The 23,204-nt window shown below is 39.4% G+C and overlaps 3 protein-coding genes across 4 annotated transcripts; 1 reads left to right on the top strand and 2 right to left on the bottom strand.

Annotated features, from left to right (window-relative positions):
• Positions 1-2,389: 2,389 nt before the first annotated feature.
• LOC124168058 (sperm flagellar protein 1-like) lies at positions 2,390-8,277 on the bottom strand. 2 transcript variants are annotated; one of them, XM_046546164.1, is made up of 4 exons: positions 7,909-8,277; positions 7,675-7,790; positions 5,644-5,803; positions 2,390-2,838 (listed from the first exon to the last, which is right to left on the bottom strand). In XM_046546164.1, exons 1-4 carry the CDS (start codon positions 8,003-8,005, stop codon positions 2,606-2,608), a joined length of 606 nt encoding a protein of 201 aa, XP_046402120.1. In that variant the 5' UTR covers positions 8,006-8,277; the 3' UTR covers positions 2,390-2,605. The 2 variants fall into 2 exon arrangements, with proteins under 2 accessions (XP_046402120.1, XP_046402129.1); XM_046546173.1 differs by having other exon boundaries at positions 7,970-8,275.
• Positions 8,278-12,153: 3,876 nt separating this feature from the next.
• Positions 12,154-16,830, bottom strand: LOC124168077 (B9 domain-containing protein 1-like). Its single transcript, XM_046546192.1, has 5 exons — positions 16,638-16,830; positions 16,392-16,503; positions 16,209-16,317; positions 15,996-16,114; positions 12,154-12,685 (listed from the first exon to the last, which is right to left on the bottom strand). Exons 1-5 carry the CDS (start codon positions 16,755-16,757, stop codon positions 12,513-12,515), a joined length of 633 nt encoding a protein of 210 aa, XP_046402148.1. The 5' UTR covers positions 16,758-16,830; the 3' UTR covers positions 12,154-12,512.
• Positions 16,831-16,890: 60 nt separating this feature from the next.
• LOC124168069 (ankyrin repeat domain-containing protein 65-like) lies at positions 16,891-22,174 on the top strand. The gene is made up of 3 exons (XM_046546183.1): positions 16,891-17,179; positions 18,188-18,752; positions 20,319-22,174. Exons 2-3 carry the CDS (start codon positions 18,252-18,254, stop codon positions 20,757-20,759), a joined length of 942 nt encoding a protein of 313 aa, XP_046402139.1. The 5' UTR covers positions 16,891-17,179; positions 18,188-18,251; the 3' UTR covers positions 20,760-22,174.
• The last annotated feature ends 1,030 nt before the right edge of the window (positions 22,175-23,204 follow it).

The raw sequence follows: 23,204 nt of genomic DNA on the forward strand, positions 1-23,204 counted from the left end.
AATTTCAATTGCAAAACTTACAATTATAACTTTTGTAATGACACAAGAGGTGTCATATATTGTACCCATTATACAGGGTTTGTCCGGAAAGTAATAGGACTGATTTTCTTCCGCCGTGACTGTACATTGGAGTCTGCGTGCACCGACTGGATTCGGTAGAGGGCGTTCCTAGCTAACGAACGAGCGGCTGGTCGTTTGTCTCCGAGCATCTAGAGAGTCAGGACAGACATTTTTGCGCAACGTGTTTCTGTGAGTGGTGCAAGCCGAAAATGCAGCGTTCACTCGAGCAGAGGTACGCGATTAAATTCTGTGTGAAACTCGTTAAATCTGCAACGGAGACGTTTGATATGACCAAGTAGGCTTACCCAGATGTTGCTTTAGCAAGAAGTGGTGTGTTTCGGTGGCACCATGCCTTTTTGGAGGGCCGGGAAGAGGTTGCTGATGAAGGTCGTGCTGGAGGACCTGCGACTTCGACTAACACCGGCAATGTGACTCATGTGCGCAAAGTTTTGAACTCAAACCGTCGACTAAGTATTCGTTTAATTGCCCAGATGTTAAATTTATCAAAACCTGTGGTTCATGACATTGTAACGGAGCATTTGAACATGCGCAAGGTGTGCGCGAAGATGGTCCCAAAAGTGCTCACTGACGACCAGAAATTGCGGCTCACACCGCTTTTCTTGTGAACAGCTACCTAACCAAGGCCGGCATCCCAACGCTTCCGCAGCCGCCTTACAGCCCAGATGCGACCCCCCCCCCCCCCCCCGGACTTTTTTTTCATTCCTTGCCTTAAATTGCCGATGAAAGACAAGCATTTTGAGACGACAGAGGGGATCCAAGCAGCATGCACCTCGGCTCTCAAGGCTATTCCGGATAATGACTTCCGTGACGCCTTCAATGCTTGTAAATCGCGCTGGCAGCGCTGCATCGATGCAGAAGGAGCCTATTTTGAAAGTTTTTAAAGAATTGTAATGATTGGCTCAATAAATTTTTTTAAATCGACTCAGTCCTATTACTTTCCGGACAAACCCTGTAGGTAGGCTACAACATGAAGGTGGCTGAACCTAAATAGGCAAATTATGGTACTCAGGGACCCAAAGTTATCTTTAGGCCTAGGTAAATCAGTAAAGTAATCATCGATTATGAGCAAGTAACGATTCCTCTTTCAGCGTATGGAGTAAATTTCGGGTAAAAATTATGTTTTCCAATAAGTAATCAGTATAAGTAAAAATTACTGCAAAAGTAATTGTACAAGTAATCCGATTACTTTTCCTGGACGACTTACCTACACTGGTTAAGGAATATGTTCTGTAAATTTCTCACCTGATGATAACAACTGTTCGATAAATCCATGGCCGTGAAATCGATCATCCTGTGGAAATGCTCATGGTTTTTCTTAAGAGTTTATGTTCATACTAATTTTACAAACAATTAGTGTGATAATAGTAATTGAACATGTATAAAACGGTGATATGGCTGGATTATCAAAAGTGACGGATTACTGGAAATGCTCATGAAAAAAATTAATCCACCTAAATGGATAGCTACTATTTTTTAAGGCATGTATACCAATACCAAGGATGAAATTTTCCGTAAGAAATCATTTGGCTTACAATTTGGGCTATCTGGGATTTGAACCCAGATCTCATGGTTGGCAGTCAGGTATGCCACCACTTACACCACCAGCCTCAAGGGTTTAAATCCTGGCTAAGCCAGATGATTTTTTCACGGCAAATTTCATCCTTGGTGTATGTAACTTTGCACTGTGTGATTGATTGCTTACAAAGTTACTTGTTTCATGCAGTGCAGTGAATTTATTTATGAATTAAATGTTGCTATTCTTACTCTTTCCTTATGAATCCCTCGGGTCAGAGTCGTAGCTGAACATGTTTCTTTTTTTAACTTAGTTACCTATTTTATGCCAATGTGGTGGATCGTGTAACCAAAACTTCAAACCTGCTTCTTCTCACTTCAAAACTACAGACTGCTAAACTATCCTGTTTTTTTTTTTGTTTCTCCTGGAAATTTTACCAAGGTGCATGATACTAGATATTAGGCCCTTGGGGTCCATCAAGGTTTGAAGTGCAAGGGAATATGGACTTCCATGAAGCCAATGCTCATGATTAACTTCATACTTTAGTTGAAATATTCTAAGTTTACCACCAAGAGCGGCTATAGCACTAGAAAGGGGTTTGCCTTTGGTAGTGAGGGCTTCATGGAAGCAACATTCCTCCTTGAATAGCCATCCTTGATGGATCTCAAGGGCCTAATATCTAGCACCATTAGCCTCGGCATGATTGTCATAGGAATCATGGAACCTGTAATTTTCCTAACTGCATATATTTATAATATGGAAAGGAAGTGATGGCAAAGAAAGGAATCTTCTGAATTTCAATCATTGAGTTAGTCATTGTTTCTGAATTTATCTGATACAGTTATAATTCCCTTGTCCTAGGAATTTATAAAAAAATTATTATTTTATGAATTGTATTCATTTTGTGGCACAATTATACTCTACTTACAGAATAATGCATTTCAGGTTTTTCATAGGTCACTTTCATCGACTAAAAAATCATCCATAGGCTATGGTTTACAGTTTTTTGGTTTAAATAAAGGACAAAATTTCATTATTTCCCTTAATTTCGTCACTACACTTTTCCTGAAGTCTCTTCAATTGAGCTGTTAGGTCAGCTATATGTTGCTCTTTTAACTTCAGTAGCCCTCTCACATGAACAACATCAGCTTTTAAACTGTTTATCACCTCTTCTTTTTCGGTTATTTGTTGCTGACAATCTTGCAAAGCTTGGCTAATTTCTTCATAGGATGGAGCATTTTCATCTAAGATGAATCCAATGTTCATGTTTAAGATAGAATAAATATGATTGTTTTGTTTTTATCAGAGCAATTTCAGATGAAACTCATGTAATTAATAGTAGCCATTTTCTGGTAATTGATTTTTAAAAATATCAGTGATAAATGAGATAATTTATGTATGTATTAGGGAGCATTCAGGTATGATGTTGGTAAATTTTTGTTTATTTCATCCACTCCTCCTCCTATCAAGCAAAAACAAGCATTTCCTGAACCTGTTGCCTCTCCCCACTTTCTTACCTTAGATTGTTCAGGTTTTTATATTTGTAGTATACATAGAATACTAATTATTTTTAGTGTTTTAGGTGTTTCTTTAGCAATGTATTGTCAGTGCCTCAAAAAAACATGCTTCTATTGAAGTATTTTCGTAGTATTTATTAATAAATTATTTTTAGTATGTACAATGTGATGTACTATCTTGGCATTCTATATACTGCAGAATATGCTCCACTTGACCATTTCTTCTTTCTTTGCGTAAGAGTTAGGCACAAACGCTCACCTCCAAGTCTCCAAGCTTCGGAGGTGAGCGTTTGTGCTCCGGCTACTGCCAGCTGAGCTTATGCATATTGTTGGCCTCCTGGATGAGTGGGTTTGATCAGGTGGGCGATTGTTGAGTGGTTGTACAGTGGAGGTATCGAAATGAAATTGATATTTGGCAATCAAATCAAAATTTTGCAACCAGTTTAAGTTTGAAATTGTAAATTCAAGAAAAAATTAACCATACAACACTGGTGGCCCACACTGTAACATAGCAGTGGAATGGTCTAGTGGTATCATAGCATACCCACAAATTGTGACACGTCATAAATACCCAACGATTTGGTTCACATCCACAAAATAGGCTTAGATAGCTGTATAAGCATGAAATAATTGCTTTACACAGGATAATCCTCCTGTTTAGTATGCTTTAACCCTTTCGAGACAGCGGAGTTTTCGTCTTAGCGTGACTGCTGTACTGAGCCCCAAGAGACTTCTTTTTTGTGGTACGGAGCATTTTTGGAGGACATTCGTTAAGAAGGGTCCCGCTGAATCTTTTTCGACCCCTCCCCGCTGGGACTTGGCATTATCTCGGACTCCGAGAGTAGTTGTGCTCCCTCCTTTCCGAGTTTACGACAATACCTGGGGCATTGGTTCGCGGACAAATTTTGTATTGCTTATATGTATTTAGCAAATGGATAATTTTTACTTGCACGTAAATTGCAGACTTTGAATTGAAGTCCTCATTTTTTTCTGAGCATTGTCAAATTTTAAAGGAAGTTCTAAGTTCTATATTAACACATTTAATGCAGCAACAATTTCCATGTTGATGTTTATACATAACTTGAGATATAAGTTAATATTTATCTTAGAATTTCGTTTAAAAATTGTAAACGCTGCTCAAAAGACAAATAATTCTATTCATAGTTTATTTTTTATGAGAAATTAACAAATATTTATTTTGAAAACTGACTGGATAAAATATTGTACGACGGCTGTCCCTTACTGCTAAGAGGGGTCTTTAAAGACGAGGGGTCCGGGTACCTGCTCTCGAATTCCGAGGGTAAATCCTAAACCCCGCAAGGTTGGGTCCCGAGACAAAGGCGACGTAAACCCATAAACCTGCGACCATCCTAAAAGGGGGAGAGCTAGAAAACGTATCTATATGGCTTTCGTTCTCCTGGCCAGGAAAATCTCACACGTAAATATTCGGCCGTCGTCTTCCGGGTCAGGAAACGTCCACACGTACCTATATATATACGTGTATAGTAGGGAAAAGGCTAAATATGTTATTAATGAAATGAAACACTCAAAAACTTCATGAAATGCCAGAGAAAGTCCTAAATATTAAGTTAGGTTCACTGCAGCTGTTGCAGTATGCTATTGCTAGGCATCCATGGGTTAATATGACAAACTGGAAAAATTGAACACTTTTTGACTGTGAAAATAGAAATGTAATTTATTCCTGAAATTGTTGGAATGTGTCTCTATATTTTATATTTCAAATGCATATGTAGGCTTGTATCTGCATTTTGTGAGTGTTACTTTTCAATTAGTAGGTATGCAAAAACTGGAGAATCCTCTAATTTAGTATTCTTAGTTTACTCATTCTAATTGTTCATAGAGCAAGTTAGATATGTCTTCAGGAAGAGTGTCCTTTTGGTTTGTAGCATGTGCAGGTGATTGGTGTGGAATGTTTCCAATGCCCCTGGAGTTATGCAATCAACTATAACATTGTAATTTCTGGTGTCAGCAATAGTTTCATAGAGCATGGTATAGGGTGAAAATATCCTCCCAAAATACTTGGATAAGCTTTTTTCTTACTGCAGCTAATAATTTAGCACCTAAAACGAAGTGTCATCTATAGATAATGTGGTGGGATTCACCAAGTAAAAGGTCATTTATTAGGGAAAAAATAGTTATGTATGTATTTAGAAAATTTTCCACCGAGGGTTCTCTCTATTTACCAAGTATGTGTTAAGTAGGTATTACACATCCACAATTATTCACTTTACGATCGACAGTTCTCCCCTAATATCTGTGCAAGGATTCACCTCTGCTGAAACCAAGGCTCTTTAATTGGGCAATGAATCTTTTTGAAGAGGGTAAATGTCAAATGATCAAGCTGAGTAGTACTCATTTTACAAATTCAAGTATTGCTCTCTCGGACATTAGATAATTAGTGATGGATTAATGGTTTATTATTGGAGATTTTTTAGGCAGCTCATTTGTGAAGAGAGGATGGCTTTTACCAATTGATTCATCAACCATTGACTCTTTATTTGATGAACTTACCTCTTGAACTATCAAAACTTGTCACACTTTCACTTGACATATCAACAGCTTCCACTTTGTCCTTTATTTTCTGTAGCAACTCCTCTGCTGCTCCAGGAACGGCTGATGAAAGGTCTGAAATCATGTCATTACTGATAGGAATTTTCAGCCTCTTGAGAACCTTCAACAATAGATGTAAATAATTAAGACAATTTTTCCTTTAATTTGTGCTTATTTTCAGTTGTATGAGGAATAAAAAAAACTTGAGAAGAGTTGTAAGCAAGTATGTATAAAGACAGCTGTTACATTAAGATGGAACAATTGAATCTTCATAACGAGACAATTATATCTGGCAAAGACAAACATCAGAAAGACGATCAGACAACCTATTCAGCAAATGAATACATCAAATGAATTCTGTAGAGATGGTGATGAAATTAAAAAAAAAAATTTGAATTTGAAAAGACAAGCTAATAGGATAAGTGAATGGAGAACTGCGGTAAATGAATTTTAAAATTATTCGCTGTTAATGGTGATATGCTGTGCAGTGGTGCAGCGAGGGGGGGGGGTTTTGGGGGATAAAGCCCCCCAGAGCTCAGAGAAATTTTTAAGTTTAATCCATTTTACTTTTTTTTCCATTTTACTTATTTGGATCAGTATTACTTATGGAATGCTCTTAGGATTAATAAAATATCCCTCAGAAAGCCATAATACCCGCAATTTTGAACTAATATTCTTTAAAAAAATTTGGAGGAGGGCCCCCACAACTCCTGCTTACCCTCGGGGGTATGCAATTCCCCCACACCCGTAAGTACTAGTTGCGCCTAAAATCCCCCCTTGCCTTAATTCTTAGCTGCACCCCTGATGCTGTGTGGTCTATGCACCCAGGTAAATATGCCCTCATAGCAAAAAAAAGTGAATTACTTATAGCTGGAATCCACTATGCAAAGTCCAGTGTGCAGGTCAAAATCCAGCATCCTTGCTAGAATTCAGCTCAGTGACAGTATTACTCTTTACAACATCCCATTTGCATTTCAGCTCTTTGTCAAACAGTGTTTATGTGAAACTCCTGGCTGCAGCAAGCCAAAATCCCACAGGAATCGGATTTGTAAATTTCAGAATCCAGTGTTATTTTCCAGCTTGATCAATCTATTTTACTTCCTTTCTGAAATCCAGCCGGCGCAGTATGTAGGACAGGGTCTCCATCTACAATCAGCTCTTCGTAACATTGTAGTTCAGTGTCAGGAAAAATTGGCACAACTGGTGTCCACTAGGATTGAATTAGGGCAAGATTTAAGTAGGTAGTGCACCATTGAAAATTTGGGAAGGCCTGAAACTATGGTGGGTATGGAAATTAAAAAAAAAGATCGATAATTTAAAAAATTTCTAAATTTTTTTCATAAAGATTGATGAAGTATGTCAATGCCTACTAAAATAGTAATTATTATACAGATAAAAATATTTGGGAAGGTGGGTGAGATCTGTGCTTTTGGGGATTATATTGCTAGGTTAGGGTGTAATCCTTTAGGAGGACCCAAACCTATCCAGAGAACCTTCTGGGCGTAAGATGCTACTATTCTCCTGATGTAATGTCATTGGAATAAAGACTCAATTTCATCTTTCTTCAATAATAATATAGCTAAAATTGAAAGGAATTCATCTGAAAATAATCTTTGCGAGCGAGAGATACTATTGATTGAAATGTTTTTCACTTCCGGAAAAACTTGTACATCACTCCTGTTAAGCGAGTAGGGGCCATAAAAAATTGAGATCCCTTTCAAACTTAAAAGCGATCACTCTCCCGTACCTGAAAGTTAAGAATTGTGATATATTGGGCTCGCTTCCACGGAAATGTTTCGGATTTGCGTACTTTTCTATACATATTATTCCTCCGTAATTTCCTTTTTATCTTCGAAAAAATGAATTTTCTTTATCATTCCTTTCTTTGTATCAATATAACATAAATTTACAGGAACGCCTTTTTTCGCGGAAAAAAATAATTTGCGGTACCTCCCGCTTACAATTACTCCAAAAAGATGTAATATTTTTTACCTTCTTGTTTAAGGTCTCCCAGTTTTTTGCTTTCGCTGATTTTGAGTTGACAGCGGAGTAATTATGTAAGTCCACTGATCGAGGATAGAAGTATTTCAAAATTTCGGCAATTAACACTGCAAAAGAACGAGATTTTATTTAACTTTTTCTCGCAATATGGGTCTTTTAGATTTCTGAGTGACAAAGGAAAGTTTTAGAAATCGGAAGTAATCAATAGATCTCAGCAATTTTAACCTGCGTCGGAAAAGTCTCGAGAAATATTTTTTTTACGACGGGTTAAGGGAATACTATCTACCCATGCGTAAAGATCTTCAATTGTACATTCATCCATCACTTCAATCTTCTAAGAACACCGCATTATGTTGCCGAATGAGAATCAAATATTTTCCTTATAATCAAGCGAATATTTGTTACCGCTATCGATACTACTGTGTGATAAATACGGATAAACACGTTGCTAGGAGCTATAACTGCAATAGGTTTCGTCCAGTTTCATCCATTTTGACCGCTTTTTTATTTATATTCTTGAAACTGACTTAATCTATGAACTTAGCCACCGGCTGCGCTTGAATTAATATTTGCTCGTTTTGTGTTAGCAATAATTTATCGCGGCATGCATCTTTCCATTCCGAGCCGGTCCCTGATAATTATAGCGAAAGAATGGTTTGAGCCATCACCATGTCAGTTAAGCGGGTTAATATGATTGCAATATTGTGTTCGCATTAGCTAATAACAATGTTTCGGTCATATTAATTGATTTCGATGAATCCTCCTGAACTGCAACTTCTGAAACAGGTAGATGAGGGGTAGAGACGAAGATCCCCACATACCGAAAAAAACGAAAAAAAAAACAATTTCTCAGTAACCTTTCGCATTGGTTCCTATACGTGGAACTTACCTCGGCGATCTAAGGCGAGATCGCGCGTTGCAGTTTATAAGCTGACTTTGCAATAACCGCTATCGCCATGCGTGAAAACACTCCGGTGGATTATCTGCTAACAAAAATAATTAAAAATTCTTATTTGAGGAGGATAAGTTAGCGGGTTTTTGCGAAGAATTCCCGGGAGGCTGAAATATGTTGCGAGGGCATCCAAATGGCTTTGACTTGCTTTTATATTATTTGAATTAAGCGCGAACTGCGAGCTCCGCCGCGGCTCAAATCGCGCGCCGCCATGGCCACCTATGGCGACATGGCGCCGCCCCTACCCTAGCTTGATTGAGCCCGCGTTCCCTGATTTCGTCGGCGGATTGCGTAGTGGTAGGAAGCGATTAATGATAGTAATAATAATTTTAAAAACTTTGCCTCTGAGCGACAGTGCGTCTGATGTGTGTAGAAAAGCAGGGATGCCGACTTACAAAAAATATTGGGGGGCCCAAAACGGGGATCTTGCCCCGGGAAATTTTTTAAGTAGTGAGTTTTAAGTTTTTTAAGCATTTTAGAAGAGTCATATGATCAACATTAGAACCCTGATAATTCAAATCTCGATATCTGGACACTCCGGGAAAAATCGGCAAGCCTGACACATTTTTTCCTCACACCTGTAACGAATTTTCGAGGGGGCTCGGGCCCCCTCAGGCCTCATGGAGTCGGCGCCACTGTTGAAAAGTGGCTTTTTCCAAGTGGCAATATTCATCGATAATTTTTAAACATCGTTTCTTAAACTGGTGAAATAAATTCTTTCATCGTAGAGCCACCTTATAAAGATAACCACATTTTCAGTTTTTCCAAACATTCCGGGAGGGGGAGATGTATTATATCCATAGGGTAATTCATGAAATGAATCCATGAATTGTACTCCCCATCCCTAAAAGGCAGTGATAATGTACAGCACAATTGGATGCCAGTTTTCTTAATATCCACTTTTTTCACTGACACACACATTTTTTTAATACAGGCAAAGGTACGGCTAACATAAAATGAATTACAATACTTAATTCTATGCACCTTTATCCACATGCTGATTAGTTGAGTAGCCAGGAATTCATTTGGGGGAGGGTCCCAAAGTCAGGGTGGAAATTTTTTAAAAAACTGTGATGCTAAGTAGAGGGTTAACTAATTTTAACACTTTTCATAATCGGAAAAACTTCATTTGTCAAATATATCTTTTGTAAATTCATGATTTTTCAATATTTCGTTTTCTTTTATGAAGGAAATAAATTGTGTTTCTATATTTTGGGGGTCTGGACCCCCCCAACCTCCCCCCTTGCTACGCCACTGATGCTGTTTTCAGGGCATGCACGTCAGCCATGTGTGATAGTGATAATGGAAATGCTGTGACATCCCCTGAGAAATGGTTCAATCTTAAATTGTAAATAGATTGTTAAGAGGCACTTCTCGACACAGGGGTGCATAAACTCAATCTAAGATCTCCTTGTTTACAGCCATTTCTACAGAATAAACACTTCTCTTTTCTTATTGATTGGGATAACCTTAACTTGAAAAGTAATTTAAATAGCTTACCTTCAATCAGTACTCGAGAACATTTTCCATATATCAAGTAGTTAAAGTTTTAGAACGCAGTTAGTTGAGTGGCATTTTTAAGATTCCATTTAGCTATGGCTATATTTAATACCTATATGAAGTGGAATATCCTCCCAAATGAATATTCCAAGACAGGTTTTGCAACCAACTTCTTCCTTCTCAATCCTCAATGTCTTTAGGACTATTTTTTGTTCTTTTTACCTTTTAATCTAGACATTAATTTTGTAGTTGCATCTTGATTTCATGAAATATTTGGTATAAAATTTTACCATTCCTCTAAATAAATGAGAAAACAAAATTAATGATATACTCATGACTCAATTATAATAGTAGCTCCTATATTTTACATAATATTACAAATCTACCTTATTTCTCCACAGAGAAAGGAGATACTAGTTTGGTAGTCATCTAGCACCTATTCAGGAAACCTGTGTTAGAACCTCAGTCAACCAGCATCATGCCATAAAGATTTTTTTCAAAATTTCAAATTCAATGTGATCAAAATCCTTTCATGAATCGCTACTTGGCAATTTCTCAAAACAAAATAATGAAAAACTTCATTCAAGCTCATAGATGGCTGAAACTGTCTAAGGTTTCATTCGGTTACCCTTAAGGAGTCAAGTCGGCAAGCAATTGCTGTATCATATGATAATGACAGTTTATGCTGTTCTTGGGAGTTATATTGTGCTATTGGGGTAAATATAGTGAATGAAGAAATATTGCGGCATACACATAGACTGTCATCTGGTTTGCCTCAGGCAAAATTTTCGAACTTGTAACTCTGATTTTTATACTTAAAATCAGAGCTACAATATTTATCATCATACTTAACATAATGATAAAATCAATTGATTTCCAAGGCTTTATATGGCATGACAGCTAAAAGTTATAAATATACCAAAATTAGCAAAGTTAAATAATCTTTTACACAATAGGGTAGTTTCCTTCATCAAAGAAAACAAAAGGCAATAATTGTGATTCGTTACCCACCATTAGTGTATTCAAAATATACAAATTATTTCGTTTTAGAAATGCCGGTTTAAACAAATGGCAATGGTCCATTTTTATCCTCATTTGAAAAGGACCAGATTGGCGCCCATGCGATGCCACTCCACGTGACGTCAAAGGGACCTAGTTTCTATACGAGAAGATAGGAGTTATGCATCCTCTGAGGTTACCAATGCATGCATGAGGCGCAGAGCTCAGGGAAACATGTCTTAATAATCACTTATTAAAACTGGCTAAGGTCGGAAAGTTTTCCTCGTTTGATAAGGTATTAATAATCCTTATTTAAGCCAAGCGCTACCAGCCAGCAGGGTACCCAGCTACCCGCTGGCAGCCTGCGACGTATCAGCGCTAAGCCTCGCCTCAAGGTCACCTCACCGGGCAGGAGGGGGAACCAGAAATACGACGTACGGAGAGATTTCCCGGCATTCATACTTATGCGTCGCGTTTTCACGCGCTTGAAATTTTTCACTTTTCATTTAATCGCGAAAAATAGATATTGTCATTTAAAAATCTAAAAGCGTGAAATACGTACTCCAGGAATAATAATCGTTCGATATAGGCAATAAAAAAATAATAGGAAACCACCCTATTAGCATTGGTACACCAGTGGCGTAGCAAGGGGGGACATCCACCCCCCCCAAAATATATAAGCACACTGATTTTGCATCACAAAACTAAACCAAATATTGAAAAGTCATGCAATTTCAAAAGATTTCTTTGGGAAATGAAGTTTTTTCCATTATGAAAAGTGTTAAAATTAGTTTAAAACCCTATTCTTAGTACCATTTTTCAAAAAATTTTCCCTCTGGTTTTGGACCCTCCCCGAACGAAATTCCTAGCTATGCCACTGTGGTACACTGAGTGTGCCAGCTCAACTAATCCTGTTTCTCCTAGAGGAATGTGACTACTCATGGGTCAAGCCCCTCGGAAATGGCCCTAATAACCTGGGCAACTAAAACAAGGTCTTGGGTGCTCTATTCATAAAACACTTTTTAGAAACTAGTAACAAATATTTATTTACAGATCATGGAAAACACCATGCAGAGCAAATTCAATACACTCATCTCTTGAGAATCACAAAATAGCAACACAACAGCATAAAAAAGCTAAGTCGTGAACAAAATTAGGATTATGTTCATTGCACATGCAAAATTTGTAGAGATGTGATCATGGTGCACAAAAAACTTTTCTGAGAAAGTCTCTCTTGGTGTCAATTCCTCAAATAGACAAAGGAACAAAATGTTTCACTTTCTCAAACATTCCTGACTTGATTACTCTGTCTCTATCTTCCTCACCAATATCACAATGTTTGAGAATCACACAAAAACACCACTGAAACGATAGTCTGCTATTGGAAGGACATGTTGGCCATATCTGACGTTAGCACGCCCATTGATGTAATCCTTTCCACTGGGGCACTCACATCAGAGCTTGGACAACTCTGATAGCCCATATGAGACATATTCCTCTTCATGACATTGAATGTCACATTCGTGTATCCCTCGGAACTAACTCTTGTAGCTGAAAAGTAGAGAATTAAAATGAATGATAGGAAAGATATGAAATAGGAATATAAAAGGAAGCAATAGTCTGGCTGAAGCAATTCAATTACTTATAGATTATGACCATTACAGCACTTACATTATCATAAGAAGTTTTTACAGGGAATGGATTTTGTAAACTTCGTGGGCGGGAAAACTTCTTATCATCGAAAGCAGGTAAAATTTTAATGGGTCATTTACCGCAATATAAATCTTTGGAAATAATTGCAAATTCATTTAAACAAAAGCAGTTTATTCTTTTTACTCATTGTGTCTAATATACATCCAACTAAAAATAGTTACGATATATTATGGTACTAATGTACCAAACATAAATACAAATTCCTCATATTACAGTCCGCCCACCGAGAGTTGTCCGTTGACAGTTAGAAAGGGTAGGGGGCAAGGTTGCCAGGTAAGAAATGGAAATGCCCACATCACATGTAAACAAAAGAGTTCCGAGAAGAAGGGAGCCGGAAGGGACGACGAGCGTGAAAGACCCAAAGGAAGAATCTTTTGTTTTGGCAATTCGAAGAAAGGGCTTATTTTGGTGGTTCAGGCTTGTTTCAGTGCTTCATATGCATGTGACAACATAGTGTGACTAGGCAAGGGTGTGAGGTGCGTTTGGGAGACAGCGATTGGTTGCAAACCATGTTGGCGCAGGGTTCTCCGCCCCTCCTTTTAAAGTGCCATCGGACAACTCTCGCCAGCTGAACTGTAGAGTCAGACTGGTCATATACTAACATCACTTTGATTTACCATTTCAGTCTACACAATATCTTCATCATGTCCAACAAAAATTTTCTACTGAGCTCAAACAAATTCAGGTCGTTACATAAGTTATTAAAGGGATAACAAATTCATGGTTTGGCTGAACTTTATGACCAAGAAAAATTATTAAGCAGGAACTTATCATACGGGAGAAATTAGCACATGAGTTATGGGATTTAATTTGAGAATTGACCATCAAAGTTCTAAAAGGGGAAAACTTCTTATCCGGGTCCTATTGTAATGTATACTTCTTGATTTTTGATATTAACACCAATTTCATTGAGTTTATATTATTATGATATTACTATTAAATAAAAAAATATCCACTGTCCATGTTCAAGAATTTAATTTCTTAAATCATTAGGGCTTTGAATATCTTTCTGAATCCAATGAAAACTGAGCATTAACTTAAAATAAAGATCATGCACCAATATAAGTACAAATACTTCGTAAGGACATCAAGAAATAAAATAGAGAGAGAGAATAATAAATTGCTGTTCAGAAAAATAGTGTATGTACATAGGATGTGGACCTAGATCAATACACTGCTACATGCATAAGGAATATGTATCATGTTATACTTAGCTTTATTATCACTAATTTTATCCGCTAAATTGTAATTGCATTAAGTTTTTACATAAATTTATTGAACAAACAAAAACAAAAAAGATTTATTCTGCATGGTCTAAAATAATATAACATTACCATAAGCTCATAAAAATGCAAATAAAATTAAAAAGTTTTAGTATCTAACCATGAGTTAGAACAGCAGTGTTTTAGACACTTTTAGAAGGTATACTTGGTAATGCGAGAGGTCTAAAAATTTAAGTCAATGATTGTGATATATTTTAGGAAGGCGATGGTCCCAGGTTTGTTAGTTATCATGTTGAAAATAAATACTCCCTAGAAATATATCTTCCTTTGAGACACAGATATCCACCCCATTTTCTTTACGCAGCGGCTGATATGATCAGAAACCTTTACATTAAAAATACTTGTTATCCCAGAGTAAAATGTTCTTGCTCTAGTTACCTAGATTCAATGCTGATGAGTAATCACTCATAAGAATTTCACCCATTGGGGGCTTGTGCCAATCATGTTGAAGTTCTCCCACCATGCCAATATAATTTTTAGCAATCAAAAGGAAATGGGTCTGGAATGGTACTTATAACTGACCAAGCCTCCCCCTTTCTATGACACTTAGCATATTTTTCAATCCCAAATTTTATATATGCATCGCATGCATTTCCACGAAGAACAAAATGTCTCTATACCCCTCACAGACAAGAATAGTAAGCGCAGGTACCCCAAAATAGCACGAAATACTGTGACTAGAGTCTTGCATACGTGATAATTCTAGAGCCAAAAAGGAAATTTATTCTTTATTTTAAGATGCCTACATTTAAGTCATCATCACGACTCATCCATGCAGGGAGTGGATTGATGCAGCTTTCTATATTTACACTGTGTCTAGGTATCTTGGATAGTTATGAGAAAATTTATTTGGGACAGTAAAATGTTATCGGACAGACAGTGGCATAGCCAGGGGGGGAGGGTCCGGACCCCTCCCTGAAATATAAAAACACAATTATTTTTCTTCATAGAAGAAAACAAAATATTGAAATATCATTAATTTACAAAATATTTCTTTCACAAATTAAGTATTTTCGATTAAGAAAAGTGTTAAAAGTAGTTTAAAACTATCTACTTAGGTTTTTTTATTAGGGTATTTTTTTAAAACAGGGTACTACATACGTTTGTTTTTAAAACATTTTCCTCCTGGTTTTGGACCCCCCACAAACGAAATTCCTGGCTACGCCGCTGAGGACAGACATCATAAAAGAAACTTCTGCATCCCAAGAAAAAAATTGCTGAAAGGACTGATTATTATTTATGGAGTCACCATAGTCTATTGAAGGAAGTTTAGCCCTTGAGTCATGTAATTAATTTAGCGGAAGTCAACTTGTGAGAGAATAAATCCATATGATGCCTGAAAAATGTCAACCGACAAACAAACAAATGAAAAACAGCCAATGTTGTTTGTATTTTGTAAACAGGTTAATACTTTAATGGCTGTTATGAAACGCTATGTTTACAGATCATTTTTCCATCCAAGCTAATTCAACCCAATTACTTAAGAGGAGTTAACTTTTGCTTTGACTGTGGCAGTTATATTCTACCTGAGATAATAGCCATGAGTTTTAATGAAAAAACACATAAAAACAAAGTTTTGTTTCAGGAACAAAGCTATGAGGATATGATCAAAAATGTAATCCATTTTAGTGCACAATTTTCATAATTAAGGTTTTTAGACTACTCTTGGAAGTAACTATCAAGTACAAACTTACTCTACATAAATTAATCTATGCACTAAAAGTAACTTGCTTCCTTAGATCGAGGTATAGTGTGAGTGTATTAGTGAGGTAAACTCAGTAAAAGAGTTACACAATGAAAATAACATCATTATACGAAAAATGCCATAATACATGTACTTATAAATTACTTTCCATGAACCTTACCTTCTCTTCCTTCACCTTGGCCCAATACTCGAGGATCAACGTATTCGGGCCGCCTCCCAGTGATCCATGCAGTAAACTTCTGAAGCTGCGAAGCAGATACTGGCACAAACATGGGCAATCTGCAAGGTAAATAACAAAATTGCAGTGTGACAGGAAACAAATAATTCGAAGACCGAAGAGGTATATATTAAACTGCCACAGAACATGATGTACCTCCTATGATGACTGCCCAGTCGAAGAGGAATGTGACACATGCCATAACCTCGTACTACATCATTACCAAATGCATCCAGTCCATATACACAAACGACTAGTCGAGGCCCTACGAAGGAGAAATAATTGTAGAAAACATCCAAAACCATTCAAACGTAGCAGTCTAGCTGTAATAATACTCACATCCGTAGGGGTTGGTACTTTTCAAGGATATATCTAAAGGTAAGTTCCATACAACTAATCCCCTTCCATCAAGAGTTTTTCTCGAAACTTGAGAAATCCCCTCCTCAAGACCCTAGATATTAAAAAAAAGACACGTATTACTATGAAACACAAACAGCTTGATAAAACATTGCCATATCAACAATCGATATCAATCAATATATGGACGAATTTTTCAATTGGTTATGAATTAAAAATTTTACTTACGGAAGCAACAACCCAGTCATTTCCAAACATAAAGCAATACTTGCAGTAAAGTTCATTGAAACGTGGGAATTCTCCACTTTCTATTTGCCCGGTCACAGACACAACGAAAGACTCATCCATTGTTTACAACAAATTGAAAAACCCCCATCCGACCTACTCACGCACTCACTCTTCACTTGCAATCGGTTTCGTAGACGGCCACTCGAAATGGCGGCGTGGTTGTCGGTCAGTGACATGTAAATAAACAAACTTGGACATCATGGGCGTATAACTTTTCGTAGAGAAATTTTACTTAGCCAAGTAAAAGATAATGTCCCATCTTGGCGGGATGAAATCTACACCAAATATGAAGAATAACCAAGAATATTGGTTTTATGTGGTCTATAAATAACAATTACATTTTAAAGTCGGAAATAGCAGCCTTACTCGGGTCAGATATAATTAGAAAGGCAACACGAGGAGTCTTGGAAGCTCATAGCATACTATGGAGTAAAGTTTGTATAGGTTGAGTGTTCAGTAATTCTTGCTGATAAAAATCTCAGGTAATTACCAAGCTTATTTTTAGTGAATTTTGGAGTAATATCGTCAGCCAATAGGGATTAATACATTATTACCATGATCAATATATACGTATCTTATTCTCCGAAACGTAAAGATGGCTTTCTTGAATACGATTAATGTTTTTGCTGTTTATCATTAATTAACATTCAGTTTTATATTTTTCACTCCTTTCATTCATCCTAAATACACCTCAAAGGTAAAGCTAATCTTGTAGTTAAGTTGGGTTTAGAGAAGTTTGAATCATCAAAAAAGGCGGATCCGCACGTCAGGCTTGGGGGTGGTCATATCAGCATTAGGGTGATAATGGCTAACAGATTTGTACCCTAATTAACACGCGTGGAACTTCTTTTCCTCCGAGATTCAACGGTATGAGGTCTCTGCGATTAAAGAGGGAGGGCATGCAGTGGAATAGAACTTCTCAGGCCTCTCCTTCCGGGGGAAGGGAAGGTCACGGCCCCTCATCACTCTCTCCATGGCCGTCAATAATGGTCAACTACATTCTATAAGGTCGAAAATTCTCTTGAGTGGTGACAGTTTATTTTGTCAGACTTCCGTATTATCTGACAGACAGCCAAGCTGTATAGGTGGTGACTCCACTAATGGGCAGGAATTCATGGGTGCCTTCTGCAACGCAGGCGGAAACAGTGCGGCTCCAGGGTCAAATACAGGGTTGGTGGGGGTGGAGAAGATTTGGTGAAATAATTTCTCGTTAAAGCACCTCTCCGTTTGTTGCGAGGTTAATTGGATGGTCCTCGCGAGAAATATTTTTTCATAGGAATAGCCGTCGCCAGAAAATATTTTTTGGCCGGGTGAATTTGAGGGATGTTCATTTGAAGAGCATACACGGAGGAAATTTTCAAAAACTTAAAGGGGTTTTGAGCCCTTGGACCCCCCACACTCCGTGCGCTTTAATGAGAGAAGATGTTTCTTCTGCAAAATATTCATTTCTTCTTTCTTCTCTTCCATCGCTGCGATTGCTGATCGCTAAGGACACTCACGAGCTCTATCGCCCTCGAATCCGATGACCATTTTACCATAGGGCCGCTTTGAAACATGGATCCATCGCACTGTCTGCCCGGCCACATTCTCAAGAGTATCGTGGTGCCCGCGTCCGTCTCCAGGCGGCGCCACCCCAACGACGTCGGCATCCGGAAGAAGAGGAGCCGCGGGGCGGACGTCGTACTGGCCGTCAGGCAGTGTGACTTCGAGGCGCTGGAGAGGCTGCTACGAGAGGAGGGGGCAGACCCCGACGAGGGCCTCGGGGCCACCACGCCCCTGGCCATGGCCCTCGCCCTGGGGGCCTACCCCTGCGTCGAAGCCCTCCTGCGGCTCGGCGCCGACCCCCGACGCCGCTCCGTGGACGCACAGGGCCGCATCGAGCCCCCCCTGGTGGCGGCTGTGCGCCTCGGCTGTCCTCCGCCCCTTTGCCGCCTACTGCTGGACCACGGCGCGGACCCCGACGCAAGGGACTTCTACGGACATTCGGCCCTCTGGACGGCAGTCTACCACAAGAGGGCGGAGCTCATGGAACTACTGTTGAATAGGGGAGCTAAGGTGAGTGGTTTGCTCTGGTGAGTTAATGTAGGAAAGGGATGGGTTAAGGAGGAGAAGCCGAAGAGTTGGGTGTGTAATCCGTACCGAAAAAATCTTTAAATTAAGAGGACATATATTCAAGGGTGATATTTGTTTCAAAGGCGGCCTGAAACTTACTTGAGTTAAATAAACATTCTGAGGGTTGGAATAATTAATATTTATTTCTCTGGATAGTATTTTTAATTCAGGAGTATTGGTAGCTATTCAATGTCATGAAATTATTCTCAAGAATATTTTCTTTATTCTACCATTCGAGTCGGATCCCTTCTAACACAAAGAAAATATTCTTGGCACATATGTTGGAAGGTCGCACTCTTTAATCAAGAGTGCGCCTCTTGATAAAATAAAATATTTTTTTAGTAATCATTTTAGAGAAAATATTAAGGAAGTCAGCCGAAAACGTGGTTTTCCAACACAACTTATCAAATCACTCCGGCATTATTCGAAGAAATTGAAAAATAGTGCGACGATTTTATGGATTTCCATTTTTGCGAAGGTACAAGCTACAGAGATTGTAATGATCTACACTACATACTACCCCGCAAGCCGTCTCAATTGACGTATGTCCGGGGGTGTTAGCACATCAACCGTTTATGAAACAAACCCAAAGAAAAATAGGTGCGCTTTGGAGTGATGCGGGGGAAAACAAATTCCAATACCTATCCGTTCGACAAAATGTCTATCTTATGTTATCGTCTTTGCCGCTCCTGGAAATATATATAGAAGTTCTAAGATGATACTCCCGCGTCGTTCTGTCAGATGCCTCTTATTAATTGTTCAAGCAGTCTAAGCCTTGCACGTTGCCTCTTCGAGTCTCCAGCGCCTCCCGGACGGATTAGTGTAAAATGTCGGCAATCATGCGTGTCGTCTACCTTGCCAGATTCTTGGGAGCACCGTATTGGCTGAAGTTCAAGGCGGAGATGTTGTGAAAAATGTCAAAAATATTCAGTATGTCGTACTTGAGGAACTCTCAGAATGTGGAATCGATATTTAAAGTCTTCTCTATCAATGTGACGGTGACGGCGTTGGCACGCGTGATATCGTTGTGACGCGTGCCAACATTTATTGCCTCCGTGGCGTGTTGTCATTTCCTGTTAGGCATTTATGTTAGGCACACATTCCCCTGTGCCCCCCATAAATCCGCCTATGCGTACATGTTCCGTTCCTGTCCACAAAAATCGTTCATGCATTCACAAATTGACTCGCACGTGTTGATGTATCGTGTTTTACTAAACAGACCTTTAAACAATAACGAACGCAGACGTGAGAGGTCAAGAAGTGGCCGTAGAACGCGGTGACACGCTCGCCATGAGTTCGCTAGTTCATCAAGTTATCGTAGCCTTCCATTTTTGTCACGGATAGCTCTAGGGGTAGTTACCTATCGACGTACGGGAAATACGTTCTTTTTTCCAAACTCTTCCACAATGAACAAAAATTGGTGAAGGCGCCCAATATGGGACGCTCTATGTGGAAATAACTTTAAGCTTGTTTTATTTTTCGTCGTTACGTCTCGTTTGTGTCGCGTAGGTTGCCGAGTGGAGCAGCGCGGGCGAGAGGGTGCCTCTCCCCTGGAACGAGTGCCCACTGTACGAGGCGGCCCGGCAGGGGTGGCGATGGTGCCTGCCGCTCGTCTCCTGCGGCGCCTGGGGTTCTGGGGGCCTCCTCGAGGTGGTGCTCGAGAGGGGCGACGCGGGGGCGGCCAAGGGACTCGTGCTGGCAGCCGGCCTCCGCATCCCCCCCGGCGCCGATTGCCTGGCCGCCCCTGCAGGCGGCGACCCCTGCGCGCTCCGCCAGTGGCTGCAACACGAGATGGCCTCTCCGCCGCCCCTGGCCAGGCTGTGCCGACACGGCGTCAGGGCCTGCCTATCGCGGGCCGCCCGCGGAAGGGACCTTACTCCGAGGGCCGCCATGCTGCCCCTGCCGCCACACCTCCTTCGATACGTCCTCCTCGACCCCTTGGGGCCGTGAGACGCCGCCCTAACGCCATCCAACTTCTATCTGCGATATAAATTTAAAAAAATAGCGAAAAATTGAACTAAGCTCATGTTGCTTTATGGCTCCAGGGGGTTTATAAAATGATATCGCGTACTGTATGTCAACTATCGTTCTTCGTATCGTTCTTCTGTCGATCTGACAGATTACTCACACTATTGATATGGAGTTGTTTACTACCTGGTTCGATGTCTTTTCCGGAGTTTCCATTTCGTATGGTGCCCACAAATCTTCTTCTTCCTGAAAGTGTTTACCATGAATCACGGTGTGAGGTTACGAAACATCGAAGAGAATGGCATTGAGCTGATGACTGCGACACTCTTCGTTCCAAAAATTCCACGCTAATTCAGAATCGACCAAACCCACTCCGTTTTCCTCGAAAATTTAGCCAGGTTCTGAGTAAACGCCGCCATTAGCCTACTTGTACTGGAAGTGGTCCCTGCAGTTAGTTTTTGTTTTTCCTACAGCGAATTTTTTTCCTTGAAGTATTATTTAACGCCATACGCCGTGGATCTTACTGATCCTTGGGCCTTAATGAGTGTCTTCAGAGGCATCGAAACGCTCCGTGGACGAGCGTGCGTGGCATCGTCGCGTCGCAACAGTGAAGGGTTTTTCGGTTTCTTTGGTTTATATTTTTTGCGAAAAAAGTTCTTCGCTAAAAAATCATGGAAAACTTGTTACTTCAGACTGCTACCAAAAATTATGAAAATTTTCGTGGGTTGCACTATTGACAAGACATATTTCTTAAAGTTAGCATATAAACGGCTTTTATTGTAACACTTTCATGCAAAACTCGGTGATTAATTGAAAATTAGATTCAATCTAAACTCAGTTATTTCTTTGGCTATCACAATGTTCAAAATTTAAACATAGACGAGATTTTAAATTTTTTCCATGCCATCTCCGCATATTTTGGGGGTGTGGCGGCGATTTATTAAACTGCATAGGGTCCCGAAGCCGCGTGGGCGATTGTTCAGTACATGGCGATATGCTTGATCATGTGATAGCGCTGGCCTGAGGGGCAAACTCTGGCCGGATTTGCCTTCCGGCAGGTCTTGCTTAGTCAAGGGATGAAATATGTTCACCATGCCAGTGGAACCCTTTTGTTGTGGATCATAGTTATGGAACTTTGGGGTTTGGGCATCAAACTTTTTAGGGCACTTTTGGTGACCTTTTCTGTCCTGTGACGAGAGCAGTTTCAAAGATCCCTAGGGTGAATTGCCCTATATCACTGGGTTTTGAGGCCTCTTAAAATATTTACTCATAAAAATGCAAAGGAATTCGAATTTCAGAGTATTTGAGAAAAAATATTTTAAGAAATGAGTAAGGCTTGTGATAAAAATTTTATTTTTTAGTTATGTCTAGATAAATGTCTTGATGAAAGTCCTGAACTCCGATCAAAAACATGAACGACTGCAAGGCTTGATCTTGCCAAATGCCCGCTTCTAACGCCCGATGGTAGTCGTGCTTTTTATTAGATAACGAATGTTACGGAAAATTGAAGTATAAAGGCCTGATTACGCTCCACATTAACAGGTACGAGTTTATGTGTAATTGCACCAACGCGAGAATAAACGCCAAAATGCACTGTGTAACTGCTTAATTGTACGAACGACCCCCACTACTACTGGGAGGTTACCCCCACCCCACTTAGCTCCCCTCCCCCAGTCCCTATCCTGCCACTGCCGTGTTTCGTAGTTTACCTTATTAAGTGTAATACTTAAATATCTCATAATAATAAATGTTTCACTGAGAGAAGCCTGAAGTTGTAAGGAATGGGCATTTTGTGATGAACCTATGATATCGTGGGTAAAACTACGTCGAAGTCAAAGATGTAACCGAGCTGGAGGGGGTGGAAAAAGAAGAGAACGGAAAAGGGATGATTTATCAGTAAAAATTCCAACCAGCTTTATCCACTCCTTAACATCAACGGTGAGCGAGAAGTGTGGAGATTACGGTGGGAAGATGCCGTTTCAGTGAAATTTGTTTTGTGTTGTTGCCATCTAAGAGTGAAATTGAACGTTTTCTGTTGGAGCTGTATCCTGATTTGTTCCTTACCTGATATAAGATAAGATAAAACATTGGCTCTTTTCCTTTGTTGCTCAGATTTCTACATTTAACGTCATTCTACGTCATCGTAGTTGTGATTGAGTGGAGTTTGGAGTTGGAGTAATCAGTGGACTCTGCCAATGTTTTAATTCTATAATGAAAAGTTCCACTATATCAGACCTTGTGTAATCCAGCGTCACTGGCATTACTAATGCCATATCGGACCTAAATTCCGTCTTAAATTGTTGATTTGGAGTTCATTTTTACGCTCTGATAAACGTGGTACTTGTCAATTGTTTACTTAAAAATGGTGAACCCATTTACTTCAATGTTTACGTTAATGTGTTGATTATTGGAAGTTTAATAAAATAT

Source organism: Ischnura elegans, chromosome 1 (assembly GCF_921293095.1).
Source record: "Ischnura elegans chromosome 1, ioIscEleg1.1, whole genome shotgun sequence".
Taxonomy (NCBI): Eukaryota; Metazoa; Arthropoda; class Insecta; order Odonata; family Coenagrionidae; genus Ischnura; species Ischnura elegans.

What these genes read in the sequence shown, in the direction of transcription:
- LOC124168058 (XM_046546164.1), bottom strand. Translation starts at nt 8,005, where the DNA reads ATGGATGAATGTACAATTGAAGATCTTTACGCATGGGTAGATAGTATT. An exon ending in GGGAGACCTTAAACAAGAAG is followed by an intron (nt 5,804 to 7,674) that starts GTAAAAAATATT and finishes CTATTGTTGAAG; the next exon opens with GTTCTCAAGAGGCTGAAAAT. An exon ending in AAGTTTTGATAGTTCAAGAG is followed by an intron (nt 2,839 to 5,643) that starts GTAAGTTCATCA and finishes GATTCATCTTAG; the next exon opens with ATGAAAATGCTCCATCCTAT.
- LOC124168077 (XM_046546192.1), bottom strand. Translation starts at nt 16,757, where the DNA reads ATGGATGAGTCTTTCGTTGTGTCTGTGACCGGGCAAATAGAAAGTGGA. An exon ending in AAGTACCAACCCCTACGGAT is followed by an intron (nt 16,318 to 16,391) that starts GTGAGTATTATT and finishes TCTCCTTCGTAG; the next exon opens with GGCCTCGACTAGTCGTTTGT. An exon ending in CCAAGGTGAAGGAAGAGAAG is followed by an intron (nt 12,686 to 15,995) that starts GTAAGGTTCATG and finishes TCTACTTTTCAG; the next exon opens with CTACAAGAGTTAGTTCCGAG.
- LOC124168069 (XM_046546183.1), top strand. Translation starts at nt 18,252, where the DNA reads ATGGATCCATCGCACTGTCTGCCCGGCCACATTCTCAAGAGTATCGTG. An exon ending in TGTTGAATAGGGGAGCTAAG is followed by an intron (nt 18,753 to 20,318) that starts GTGAGTGGTTTG and finishes TGTGTCGCGTAG; the next exon opens with GTTGCCGAGTGGAGCAGCGC.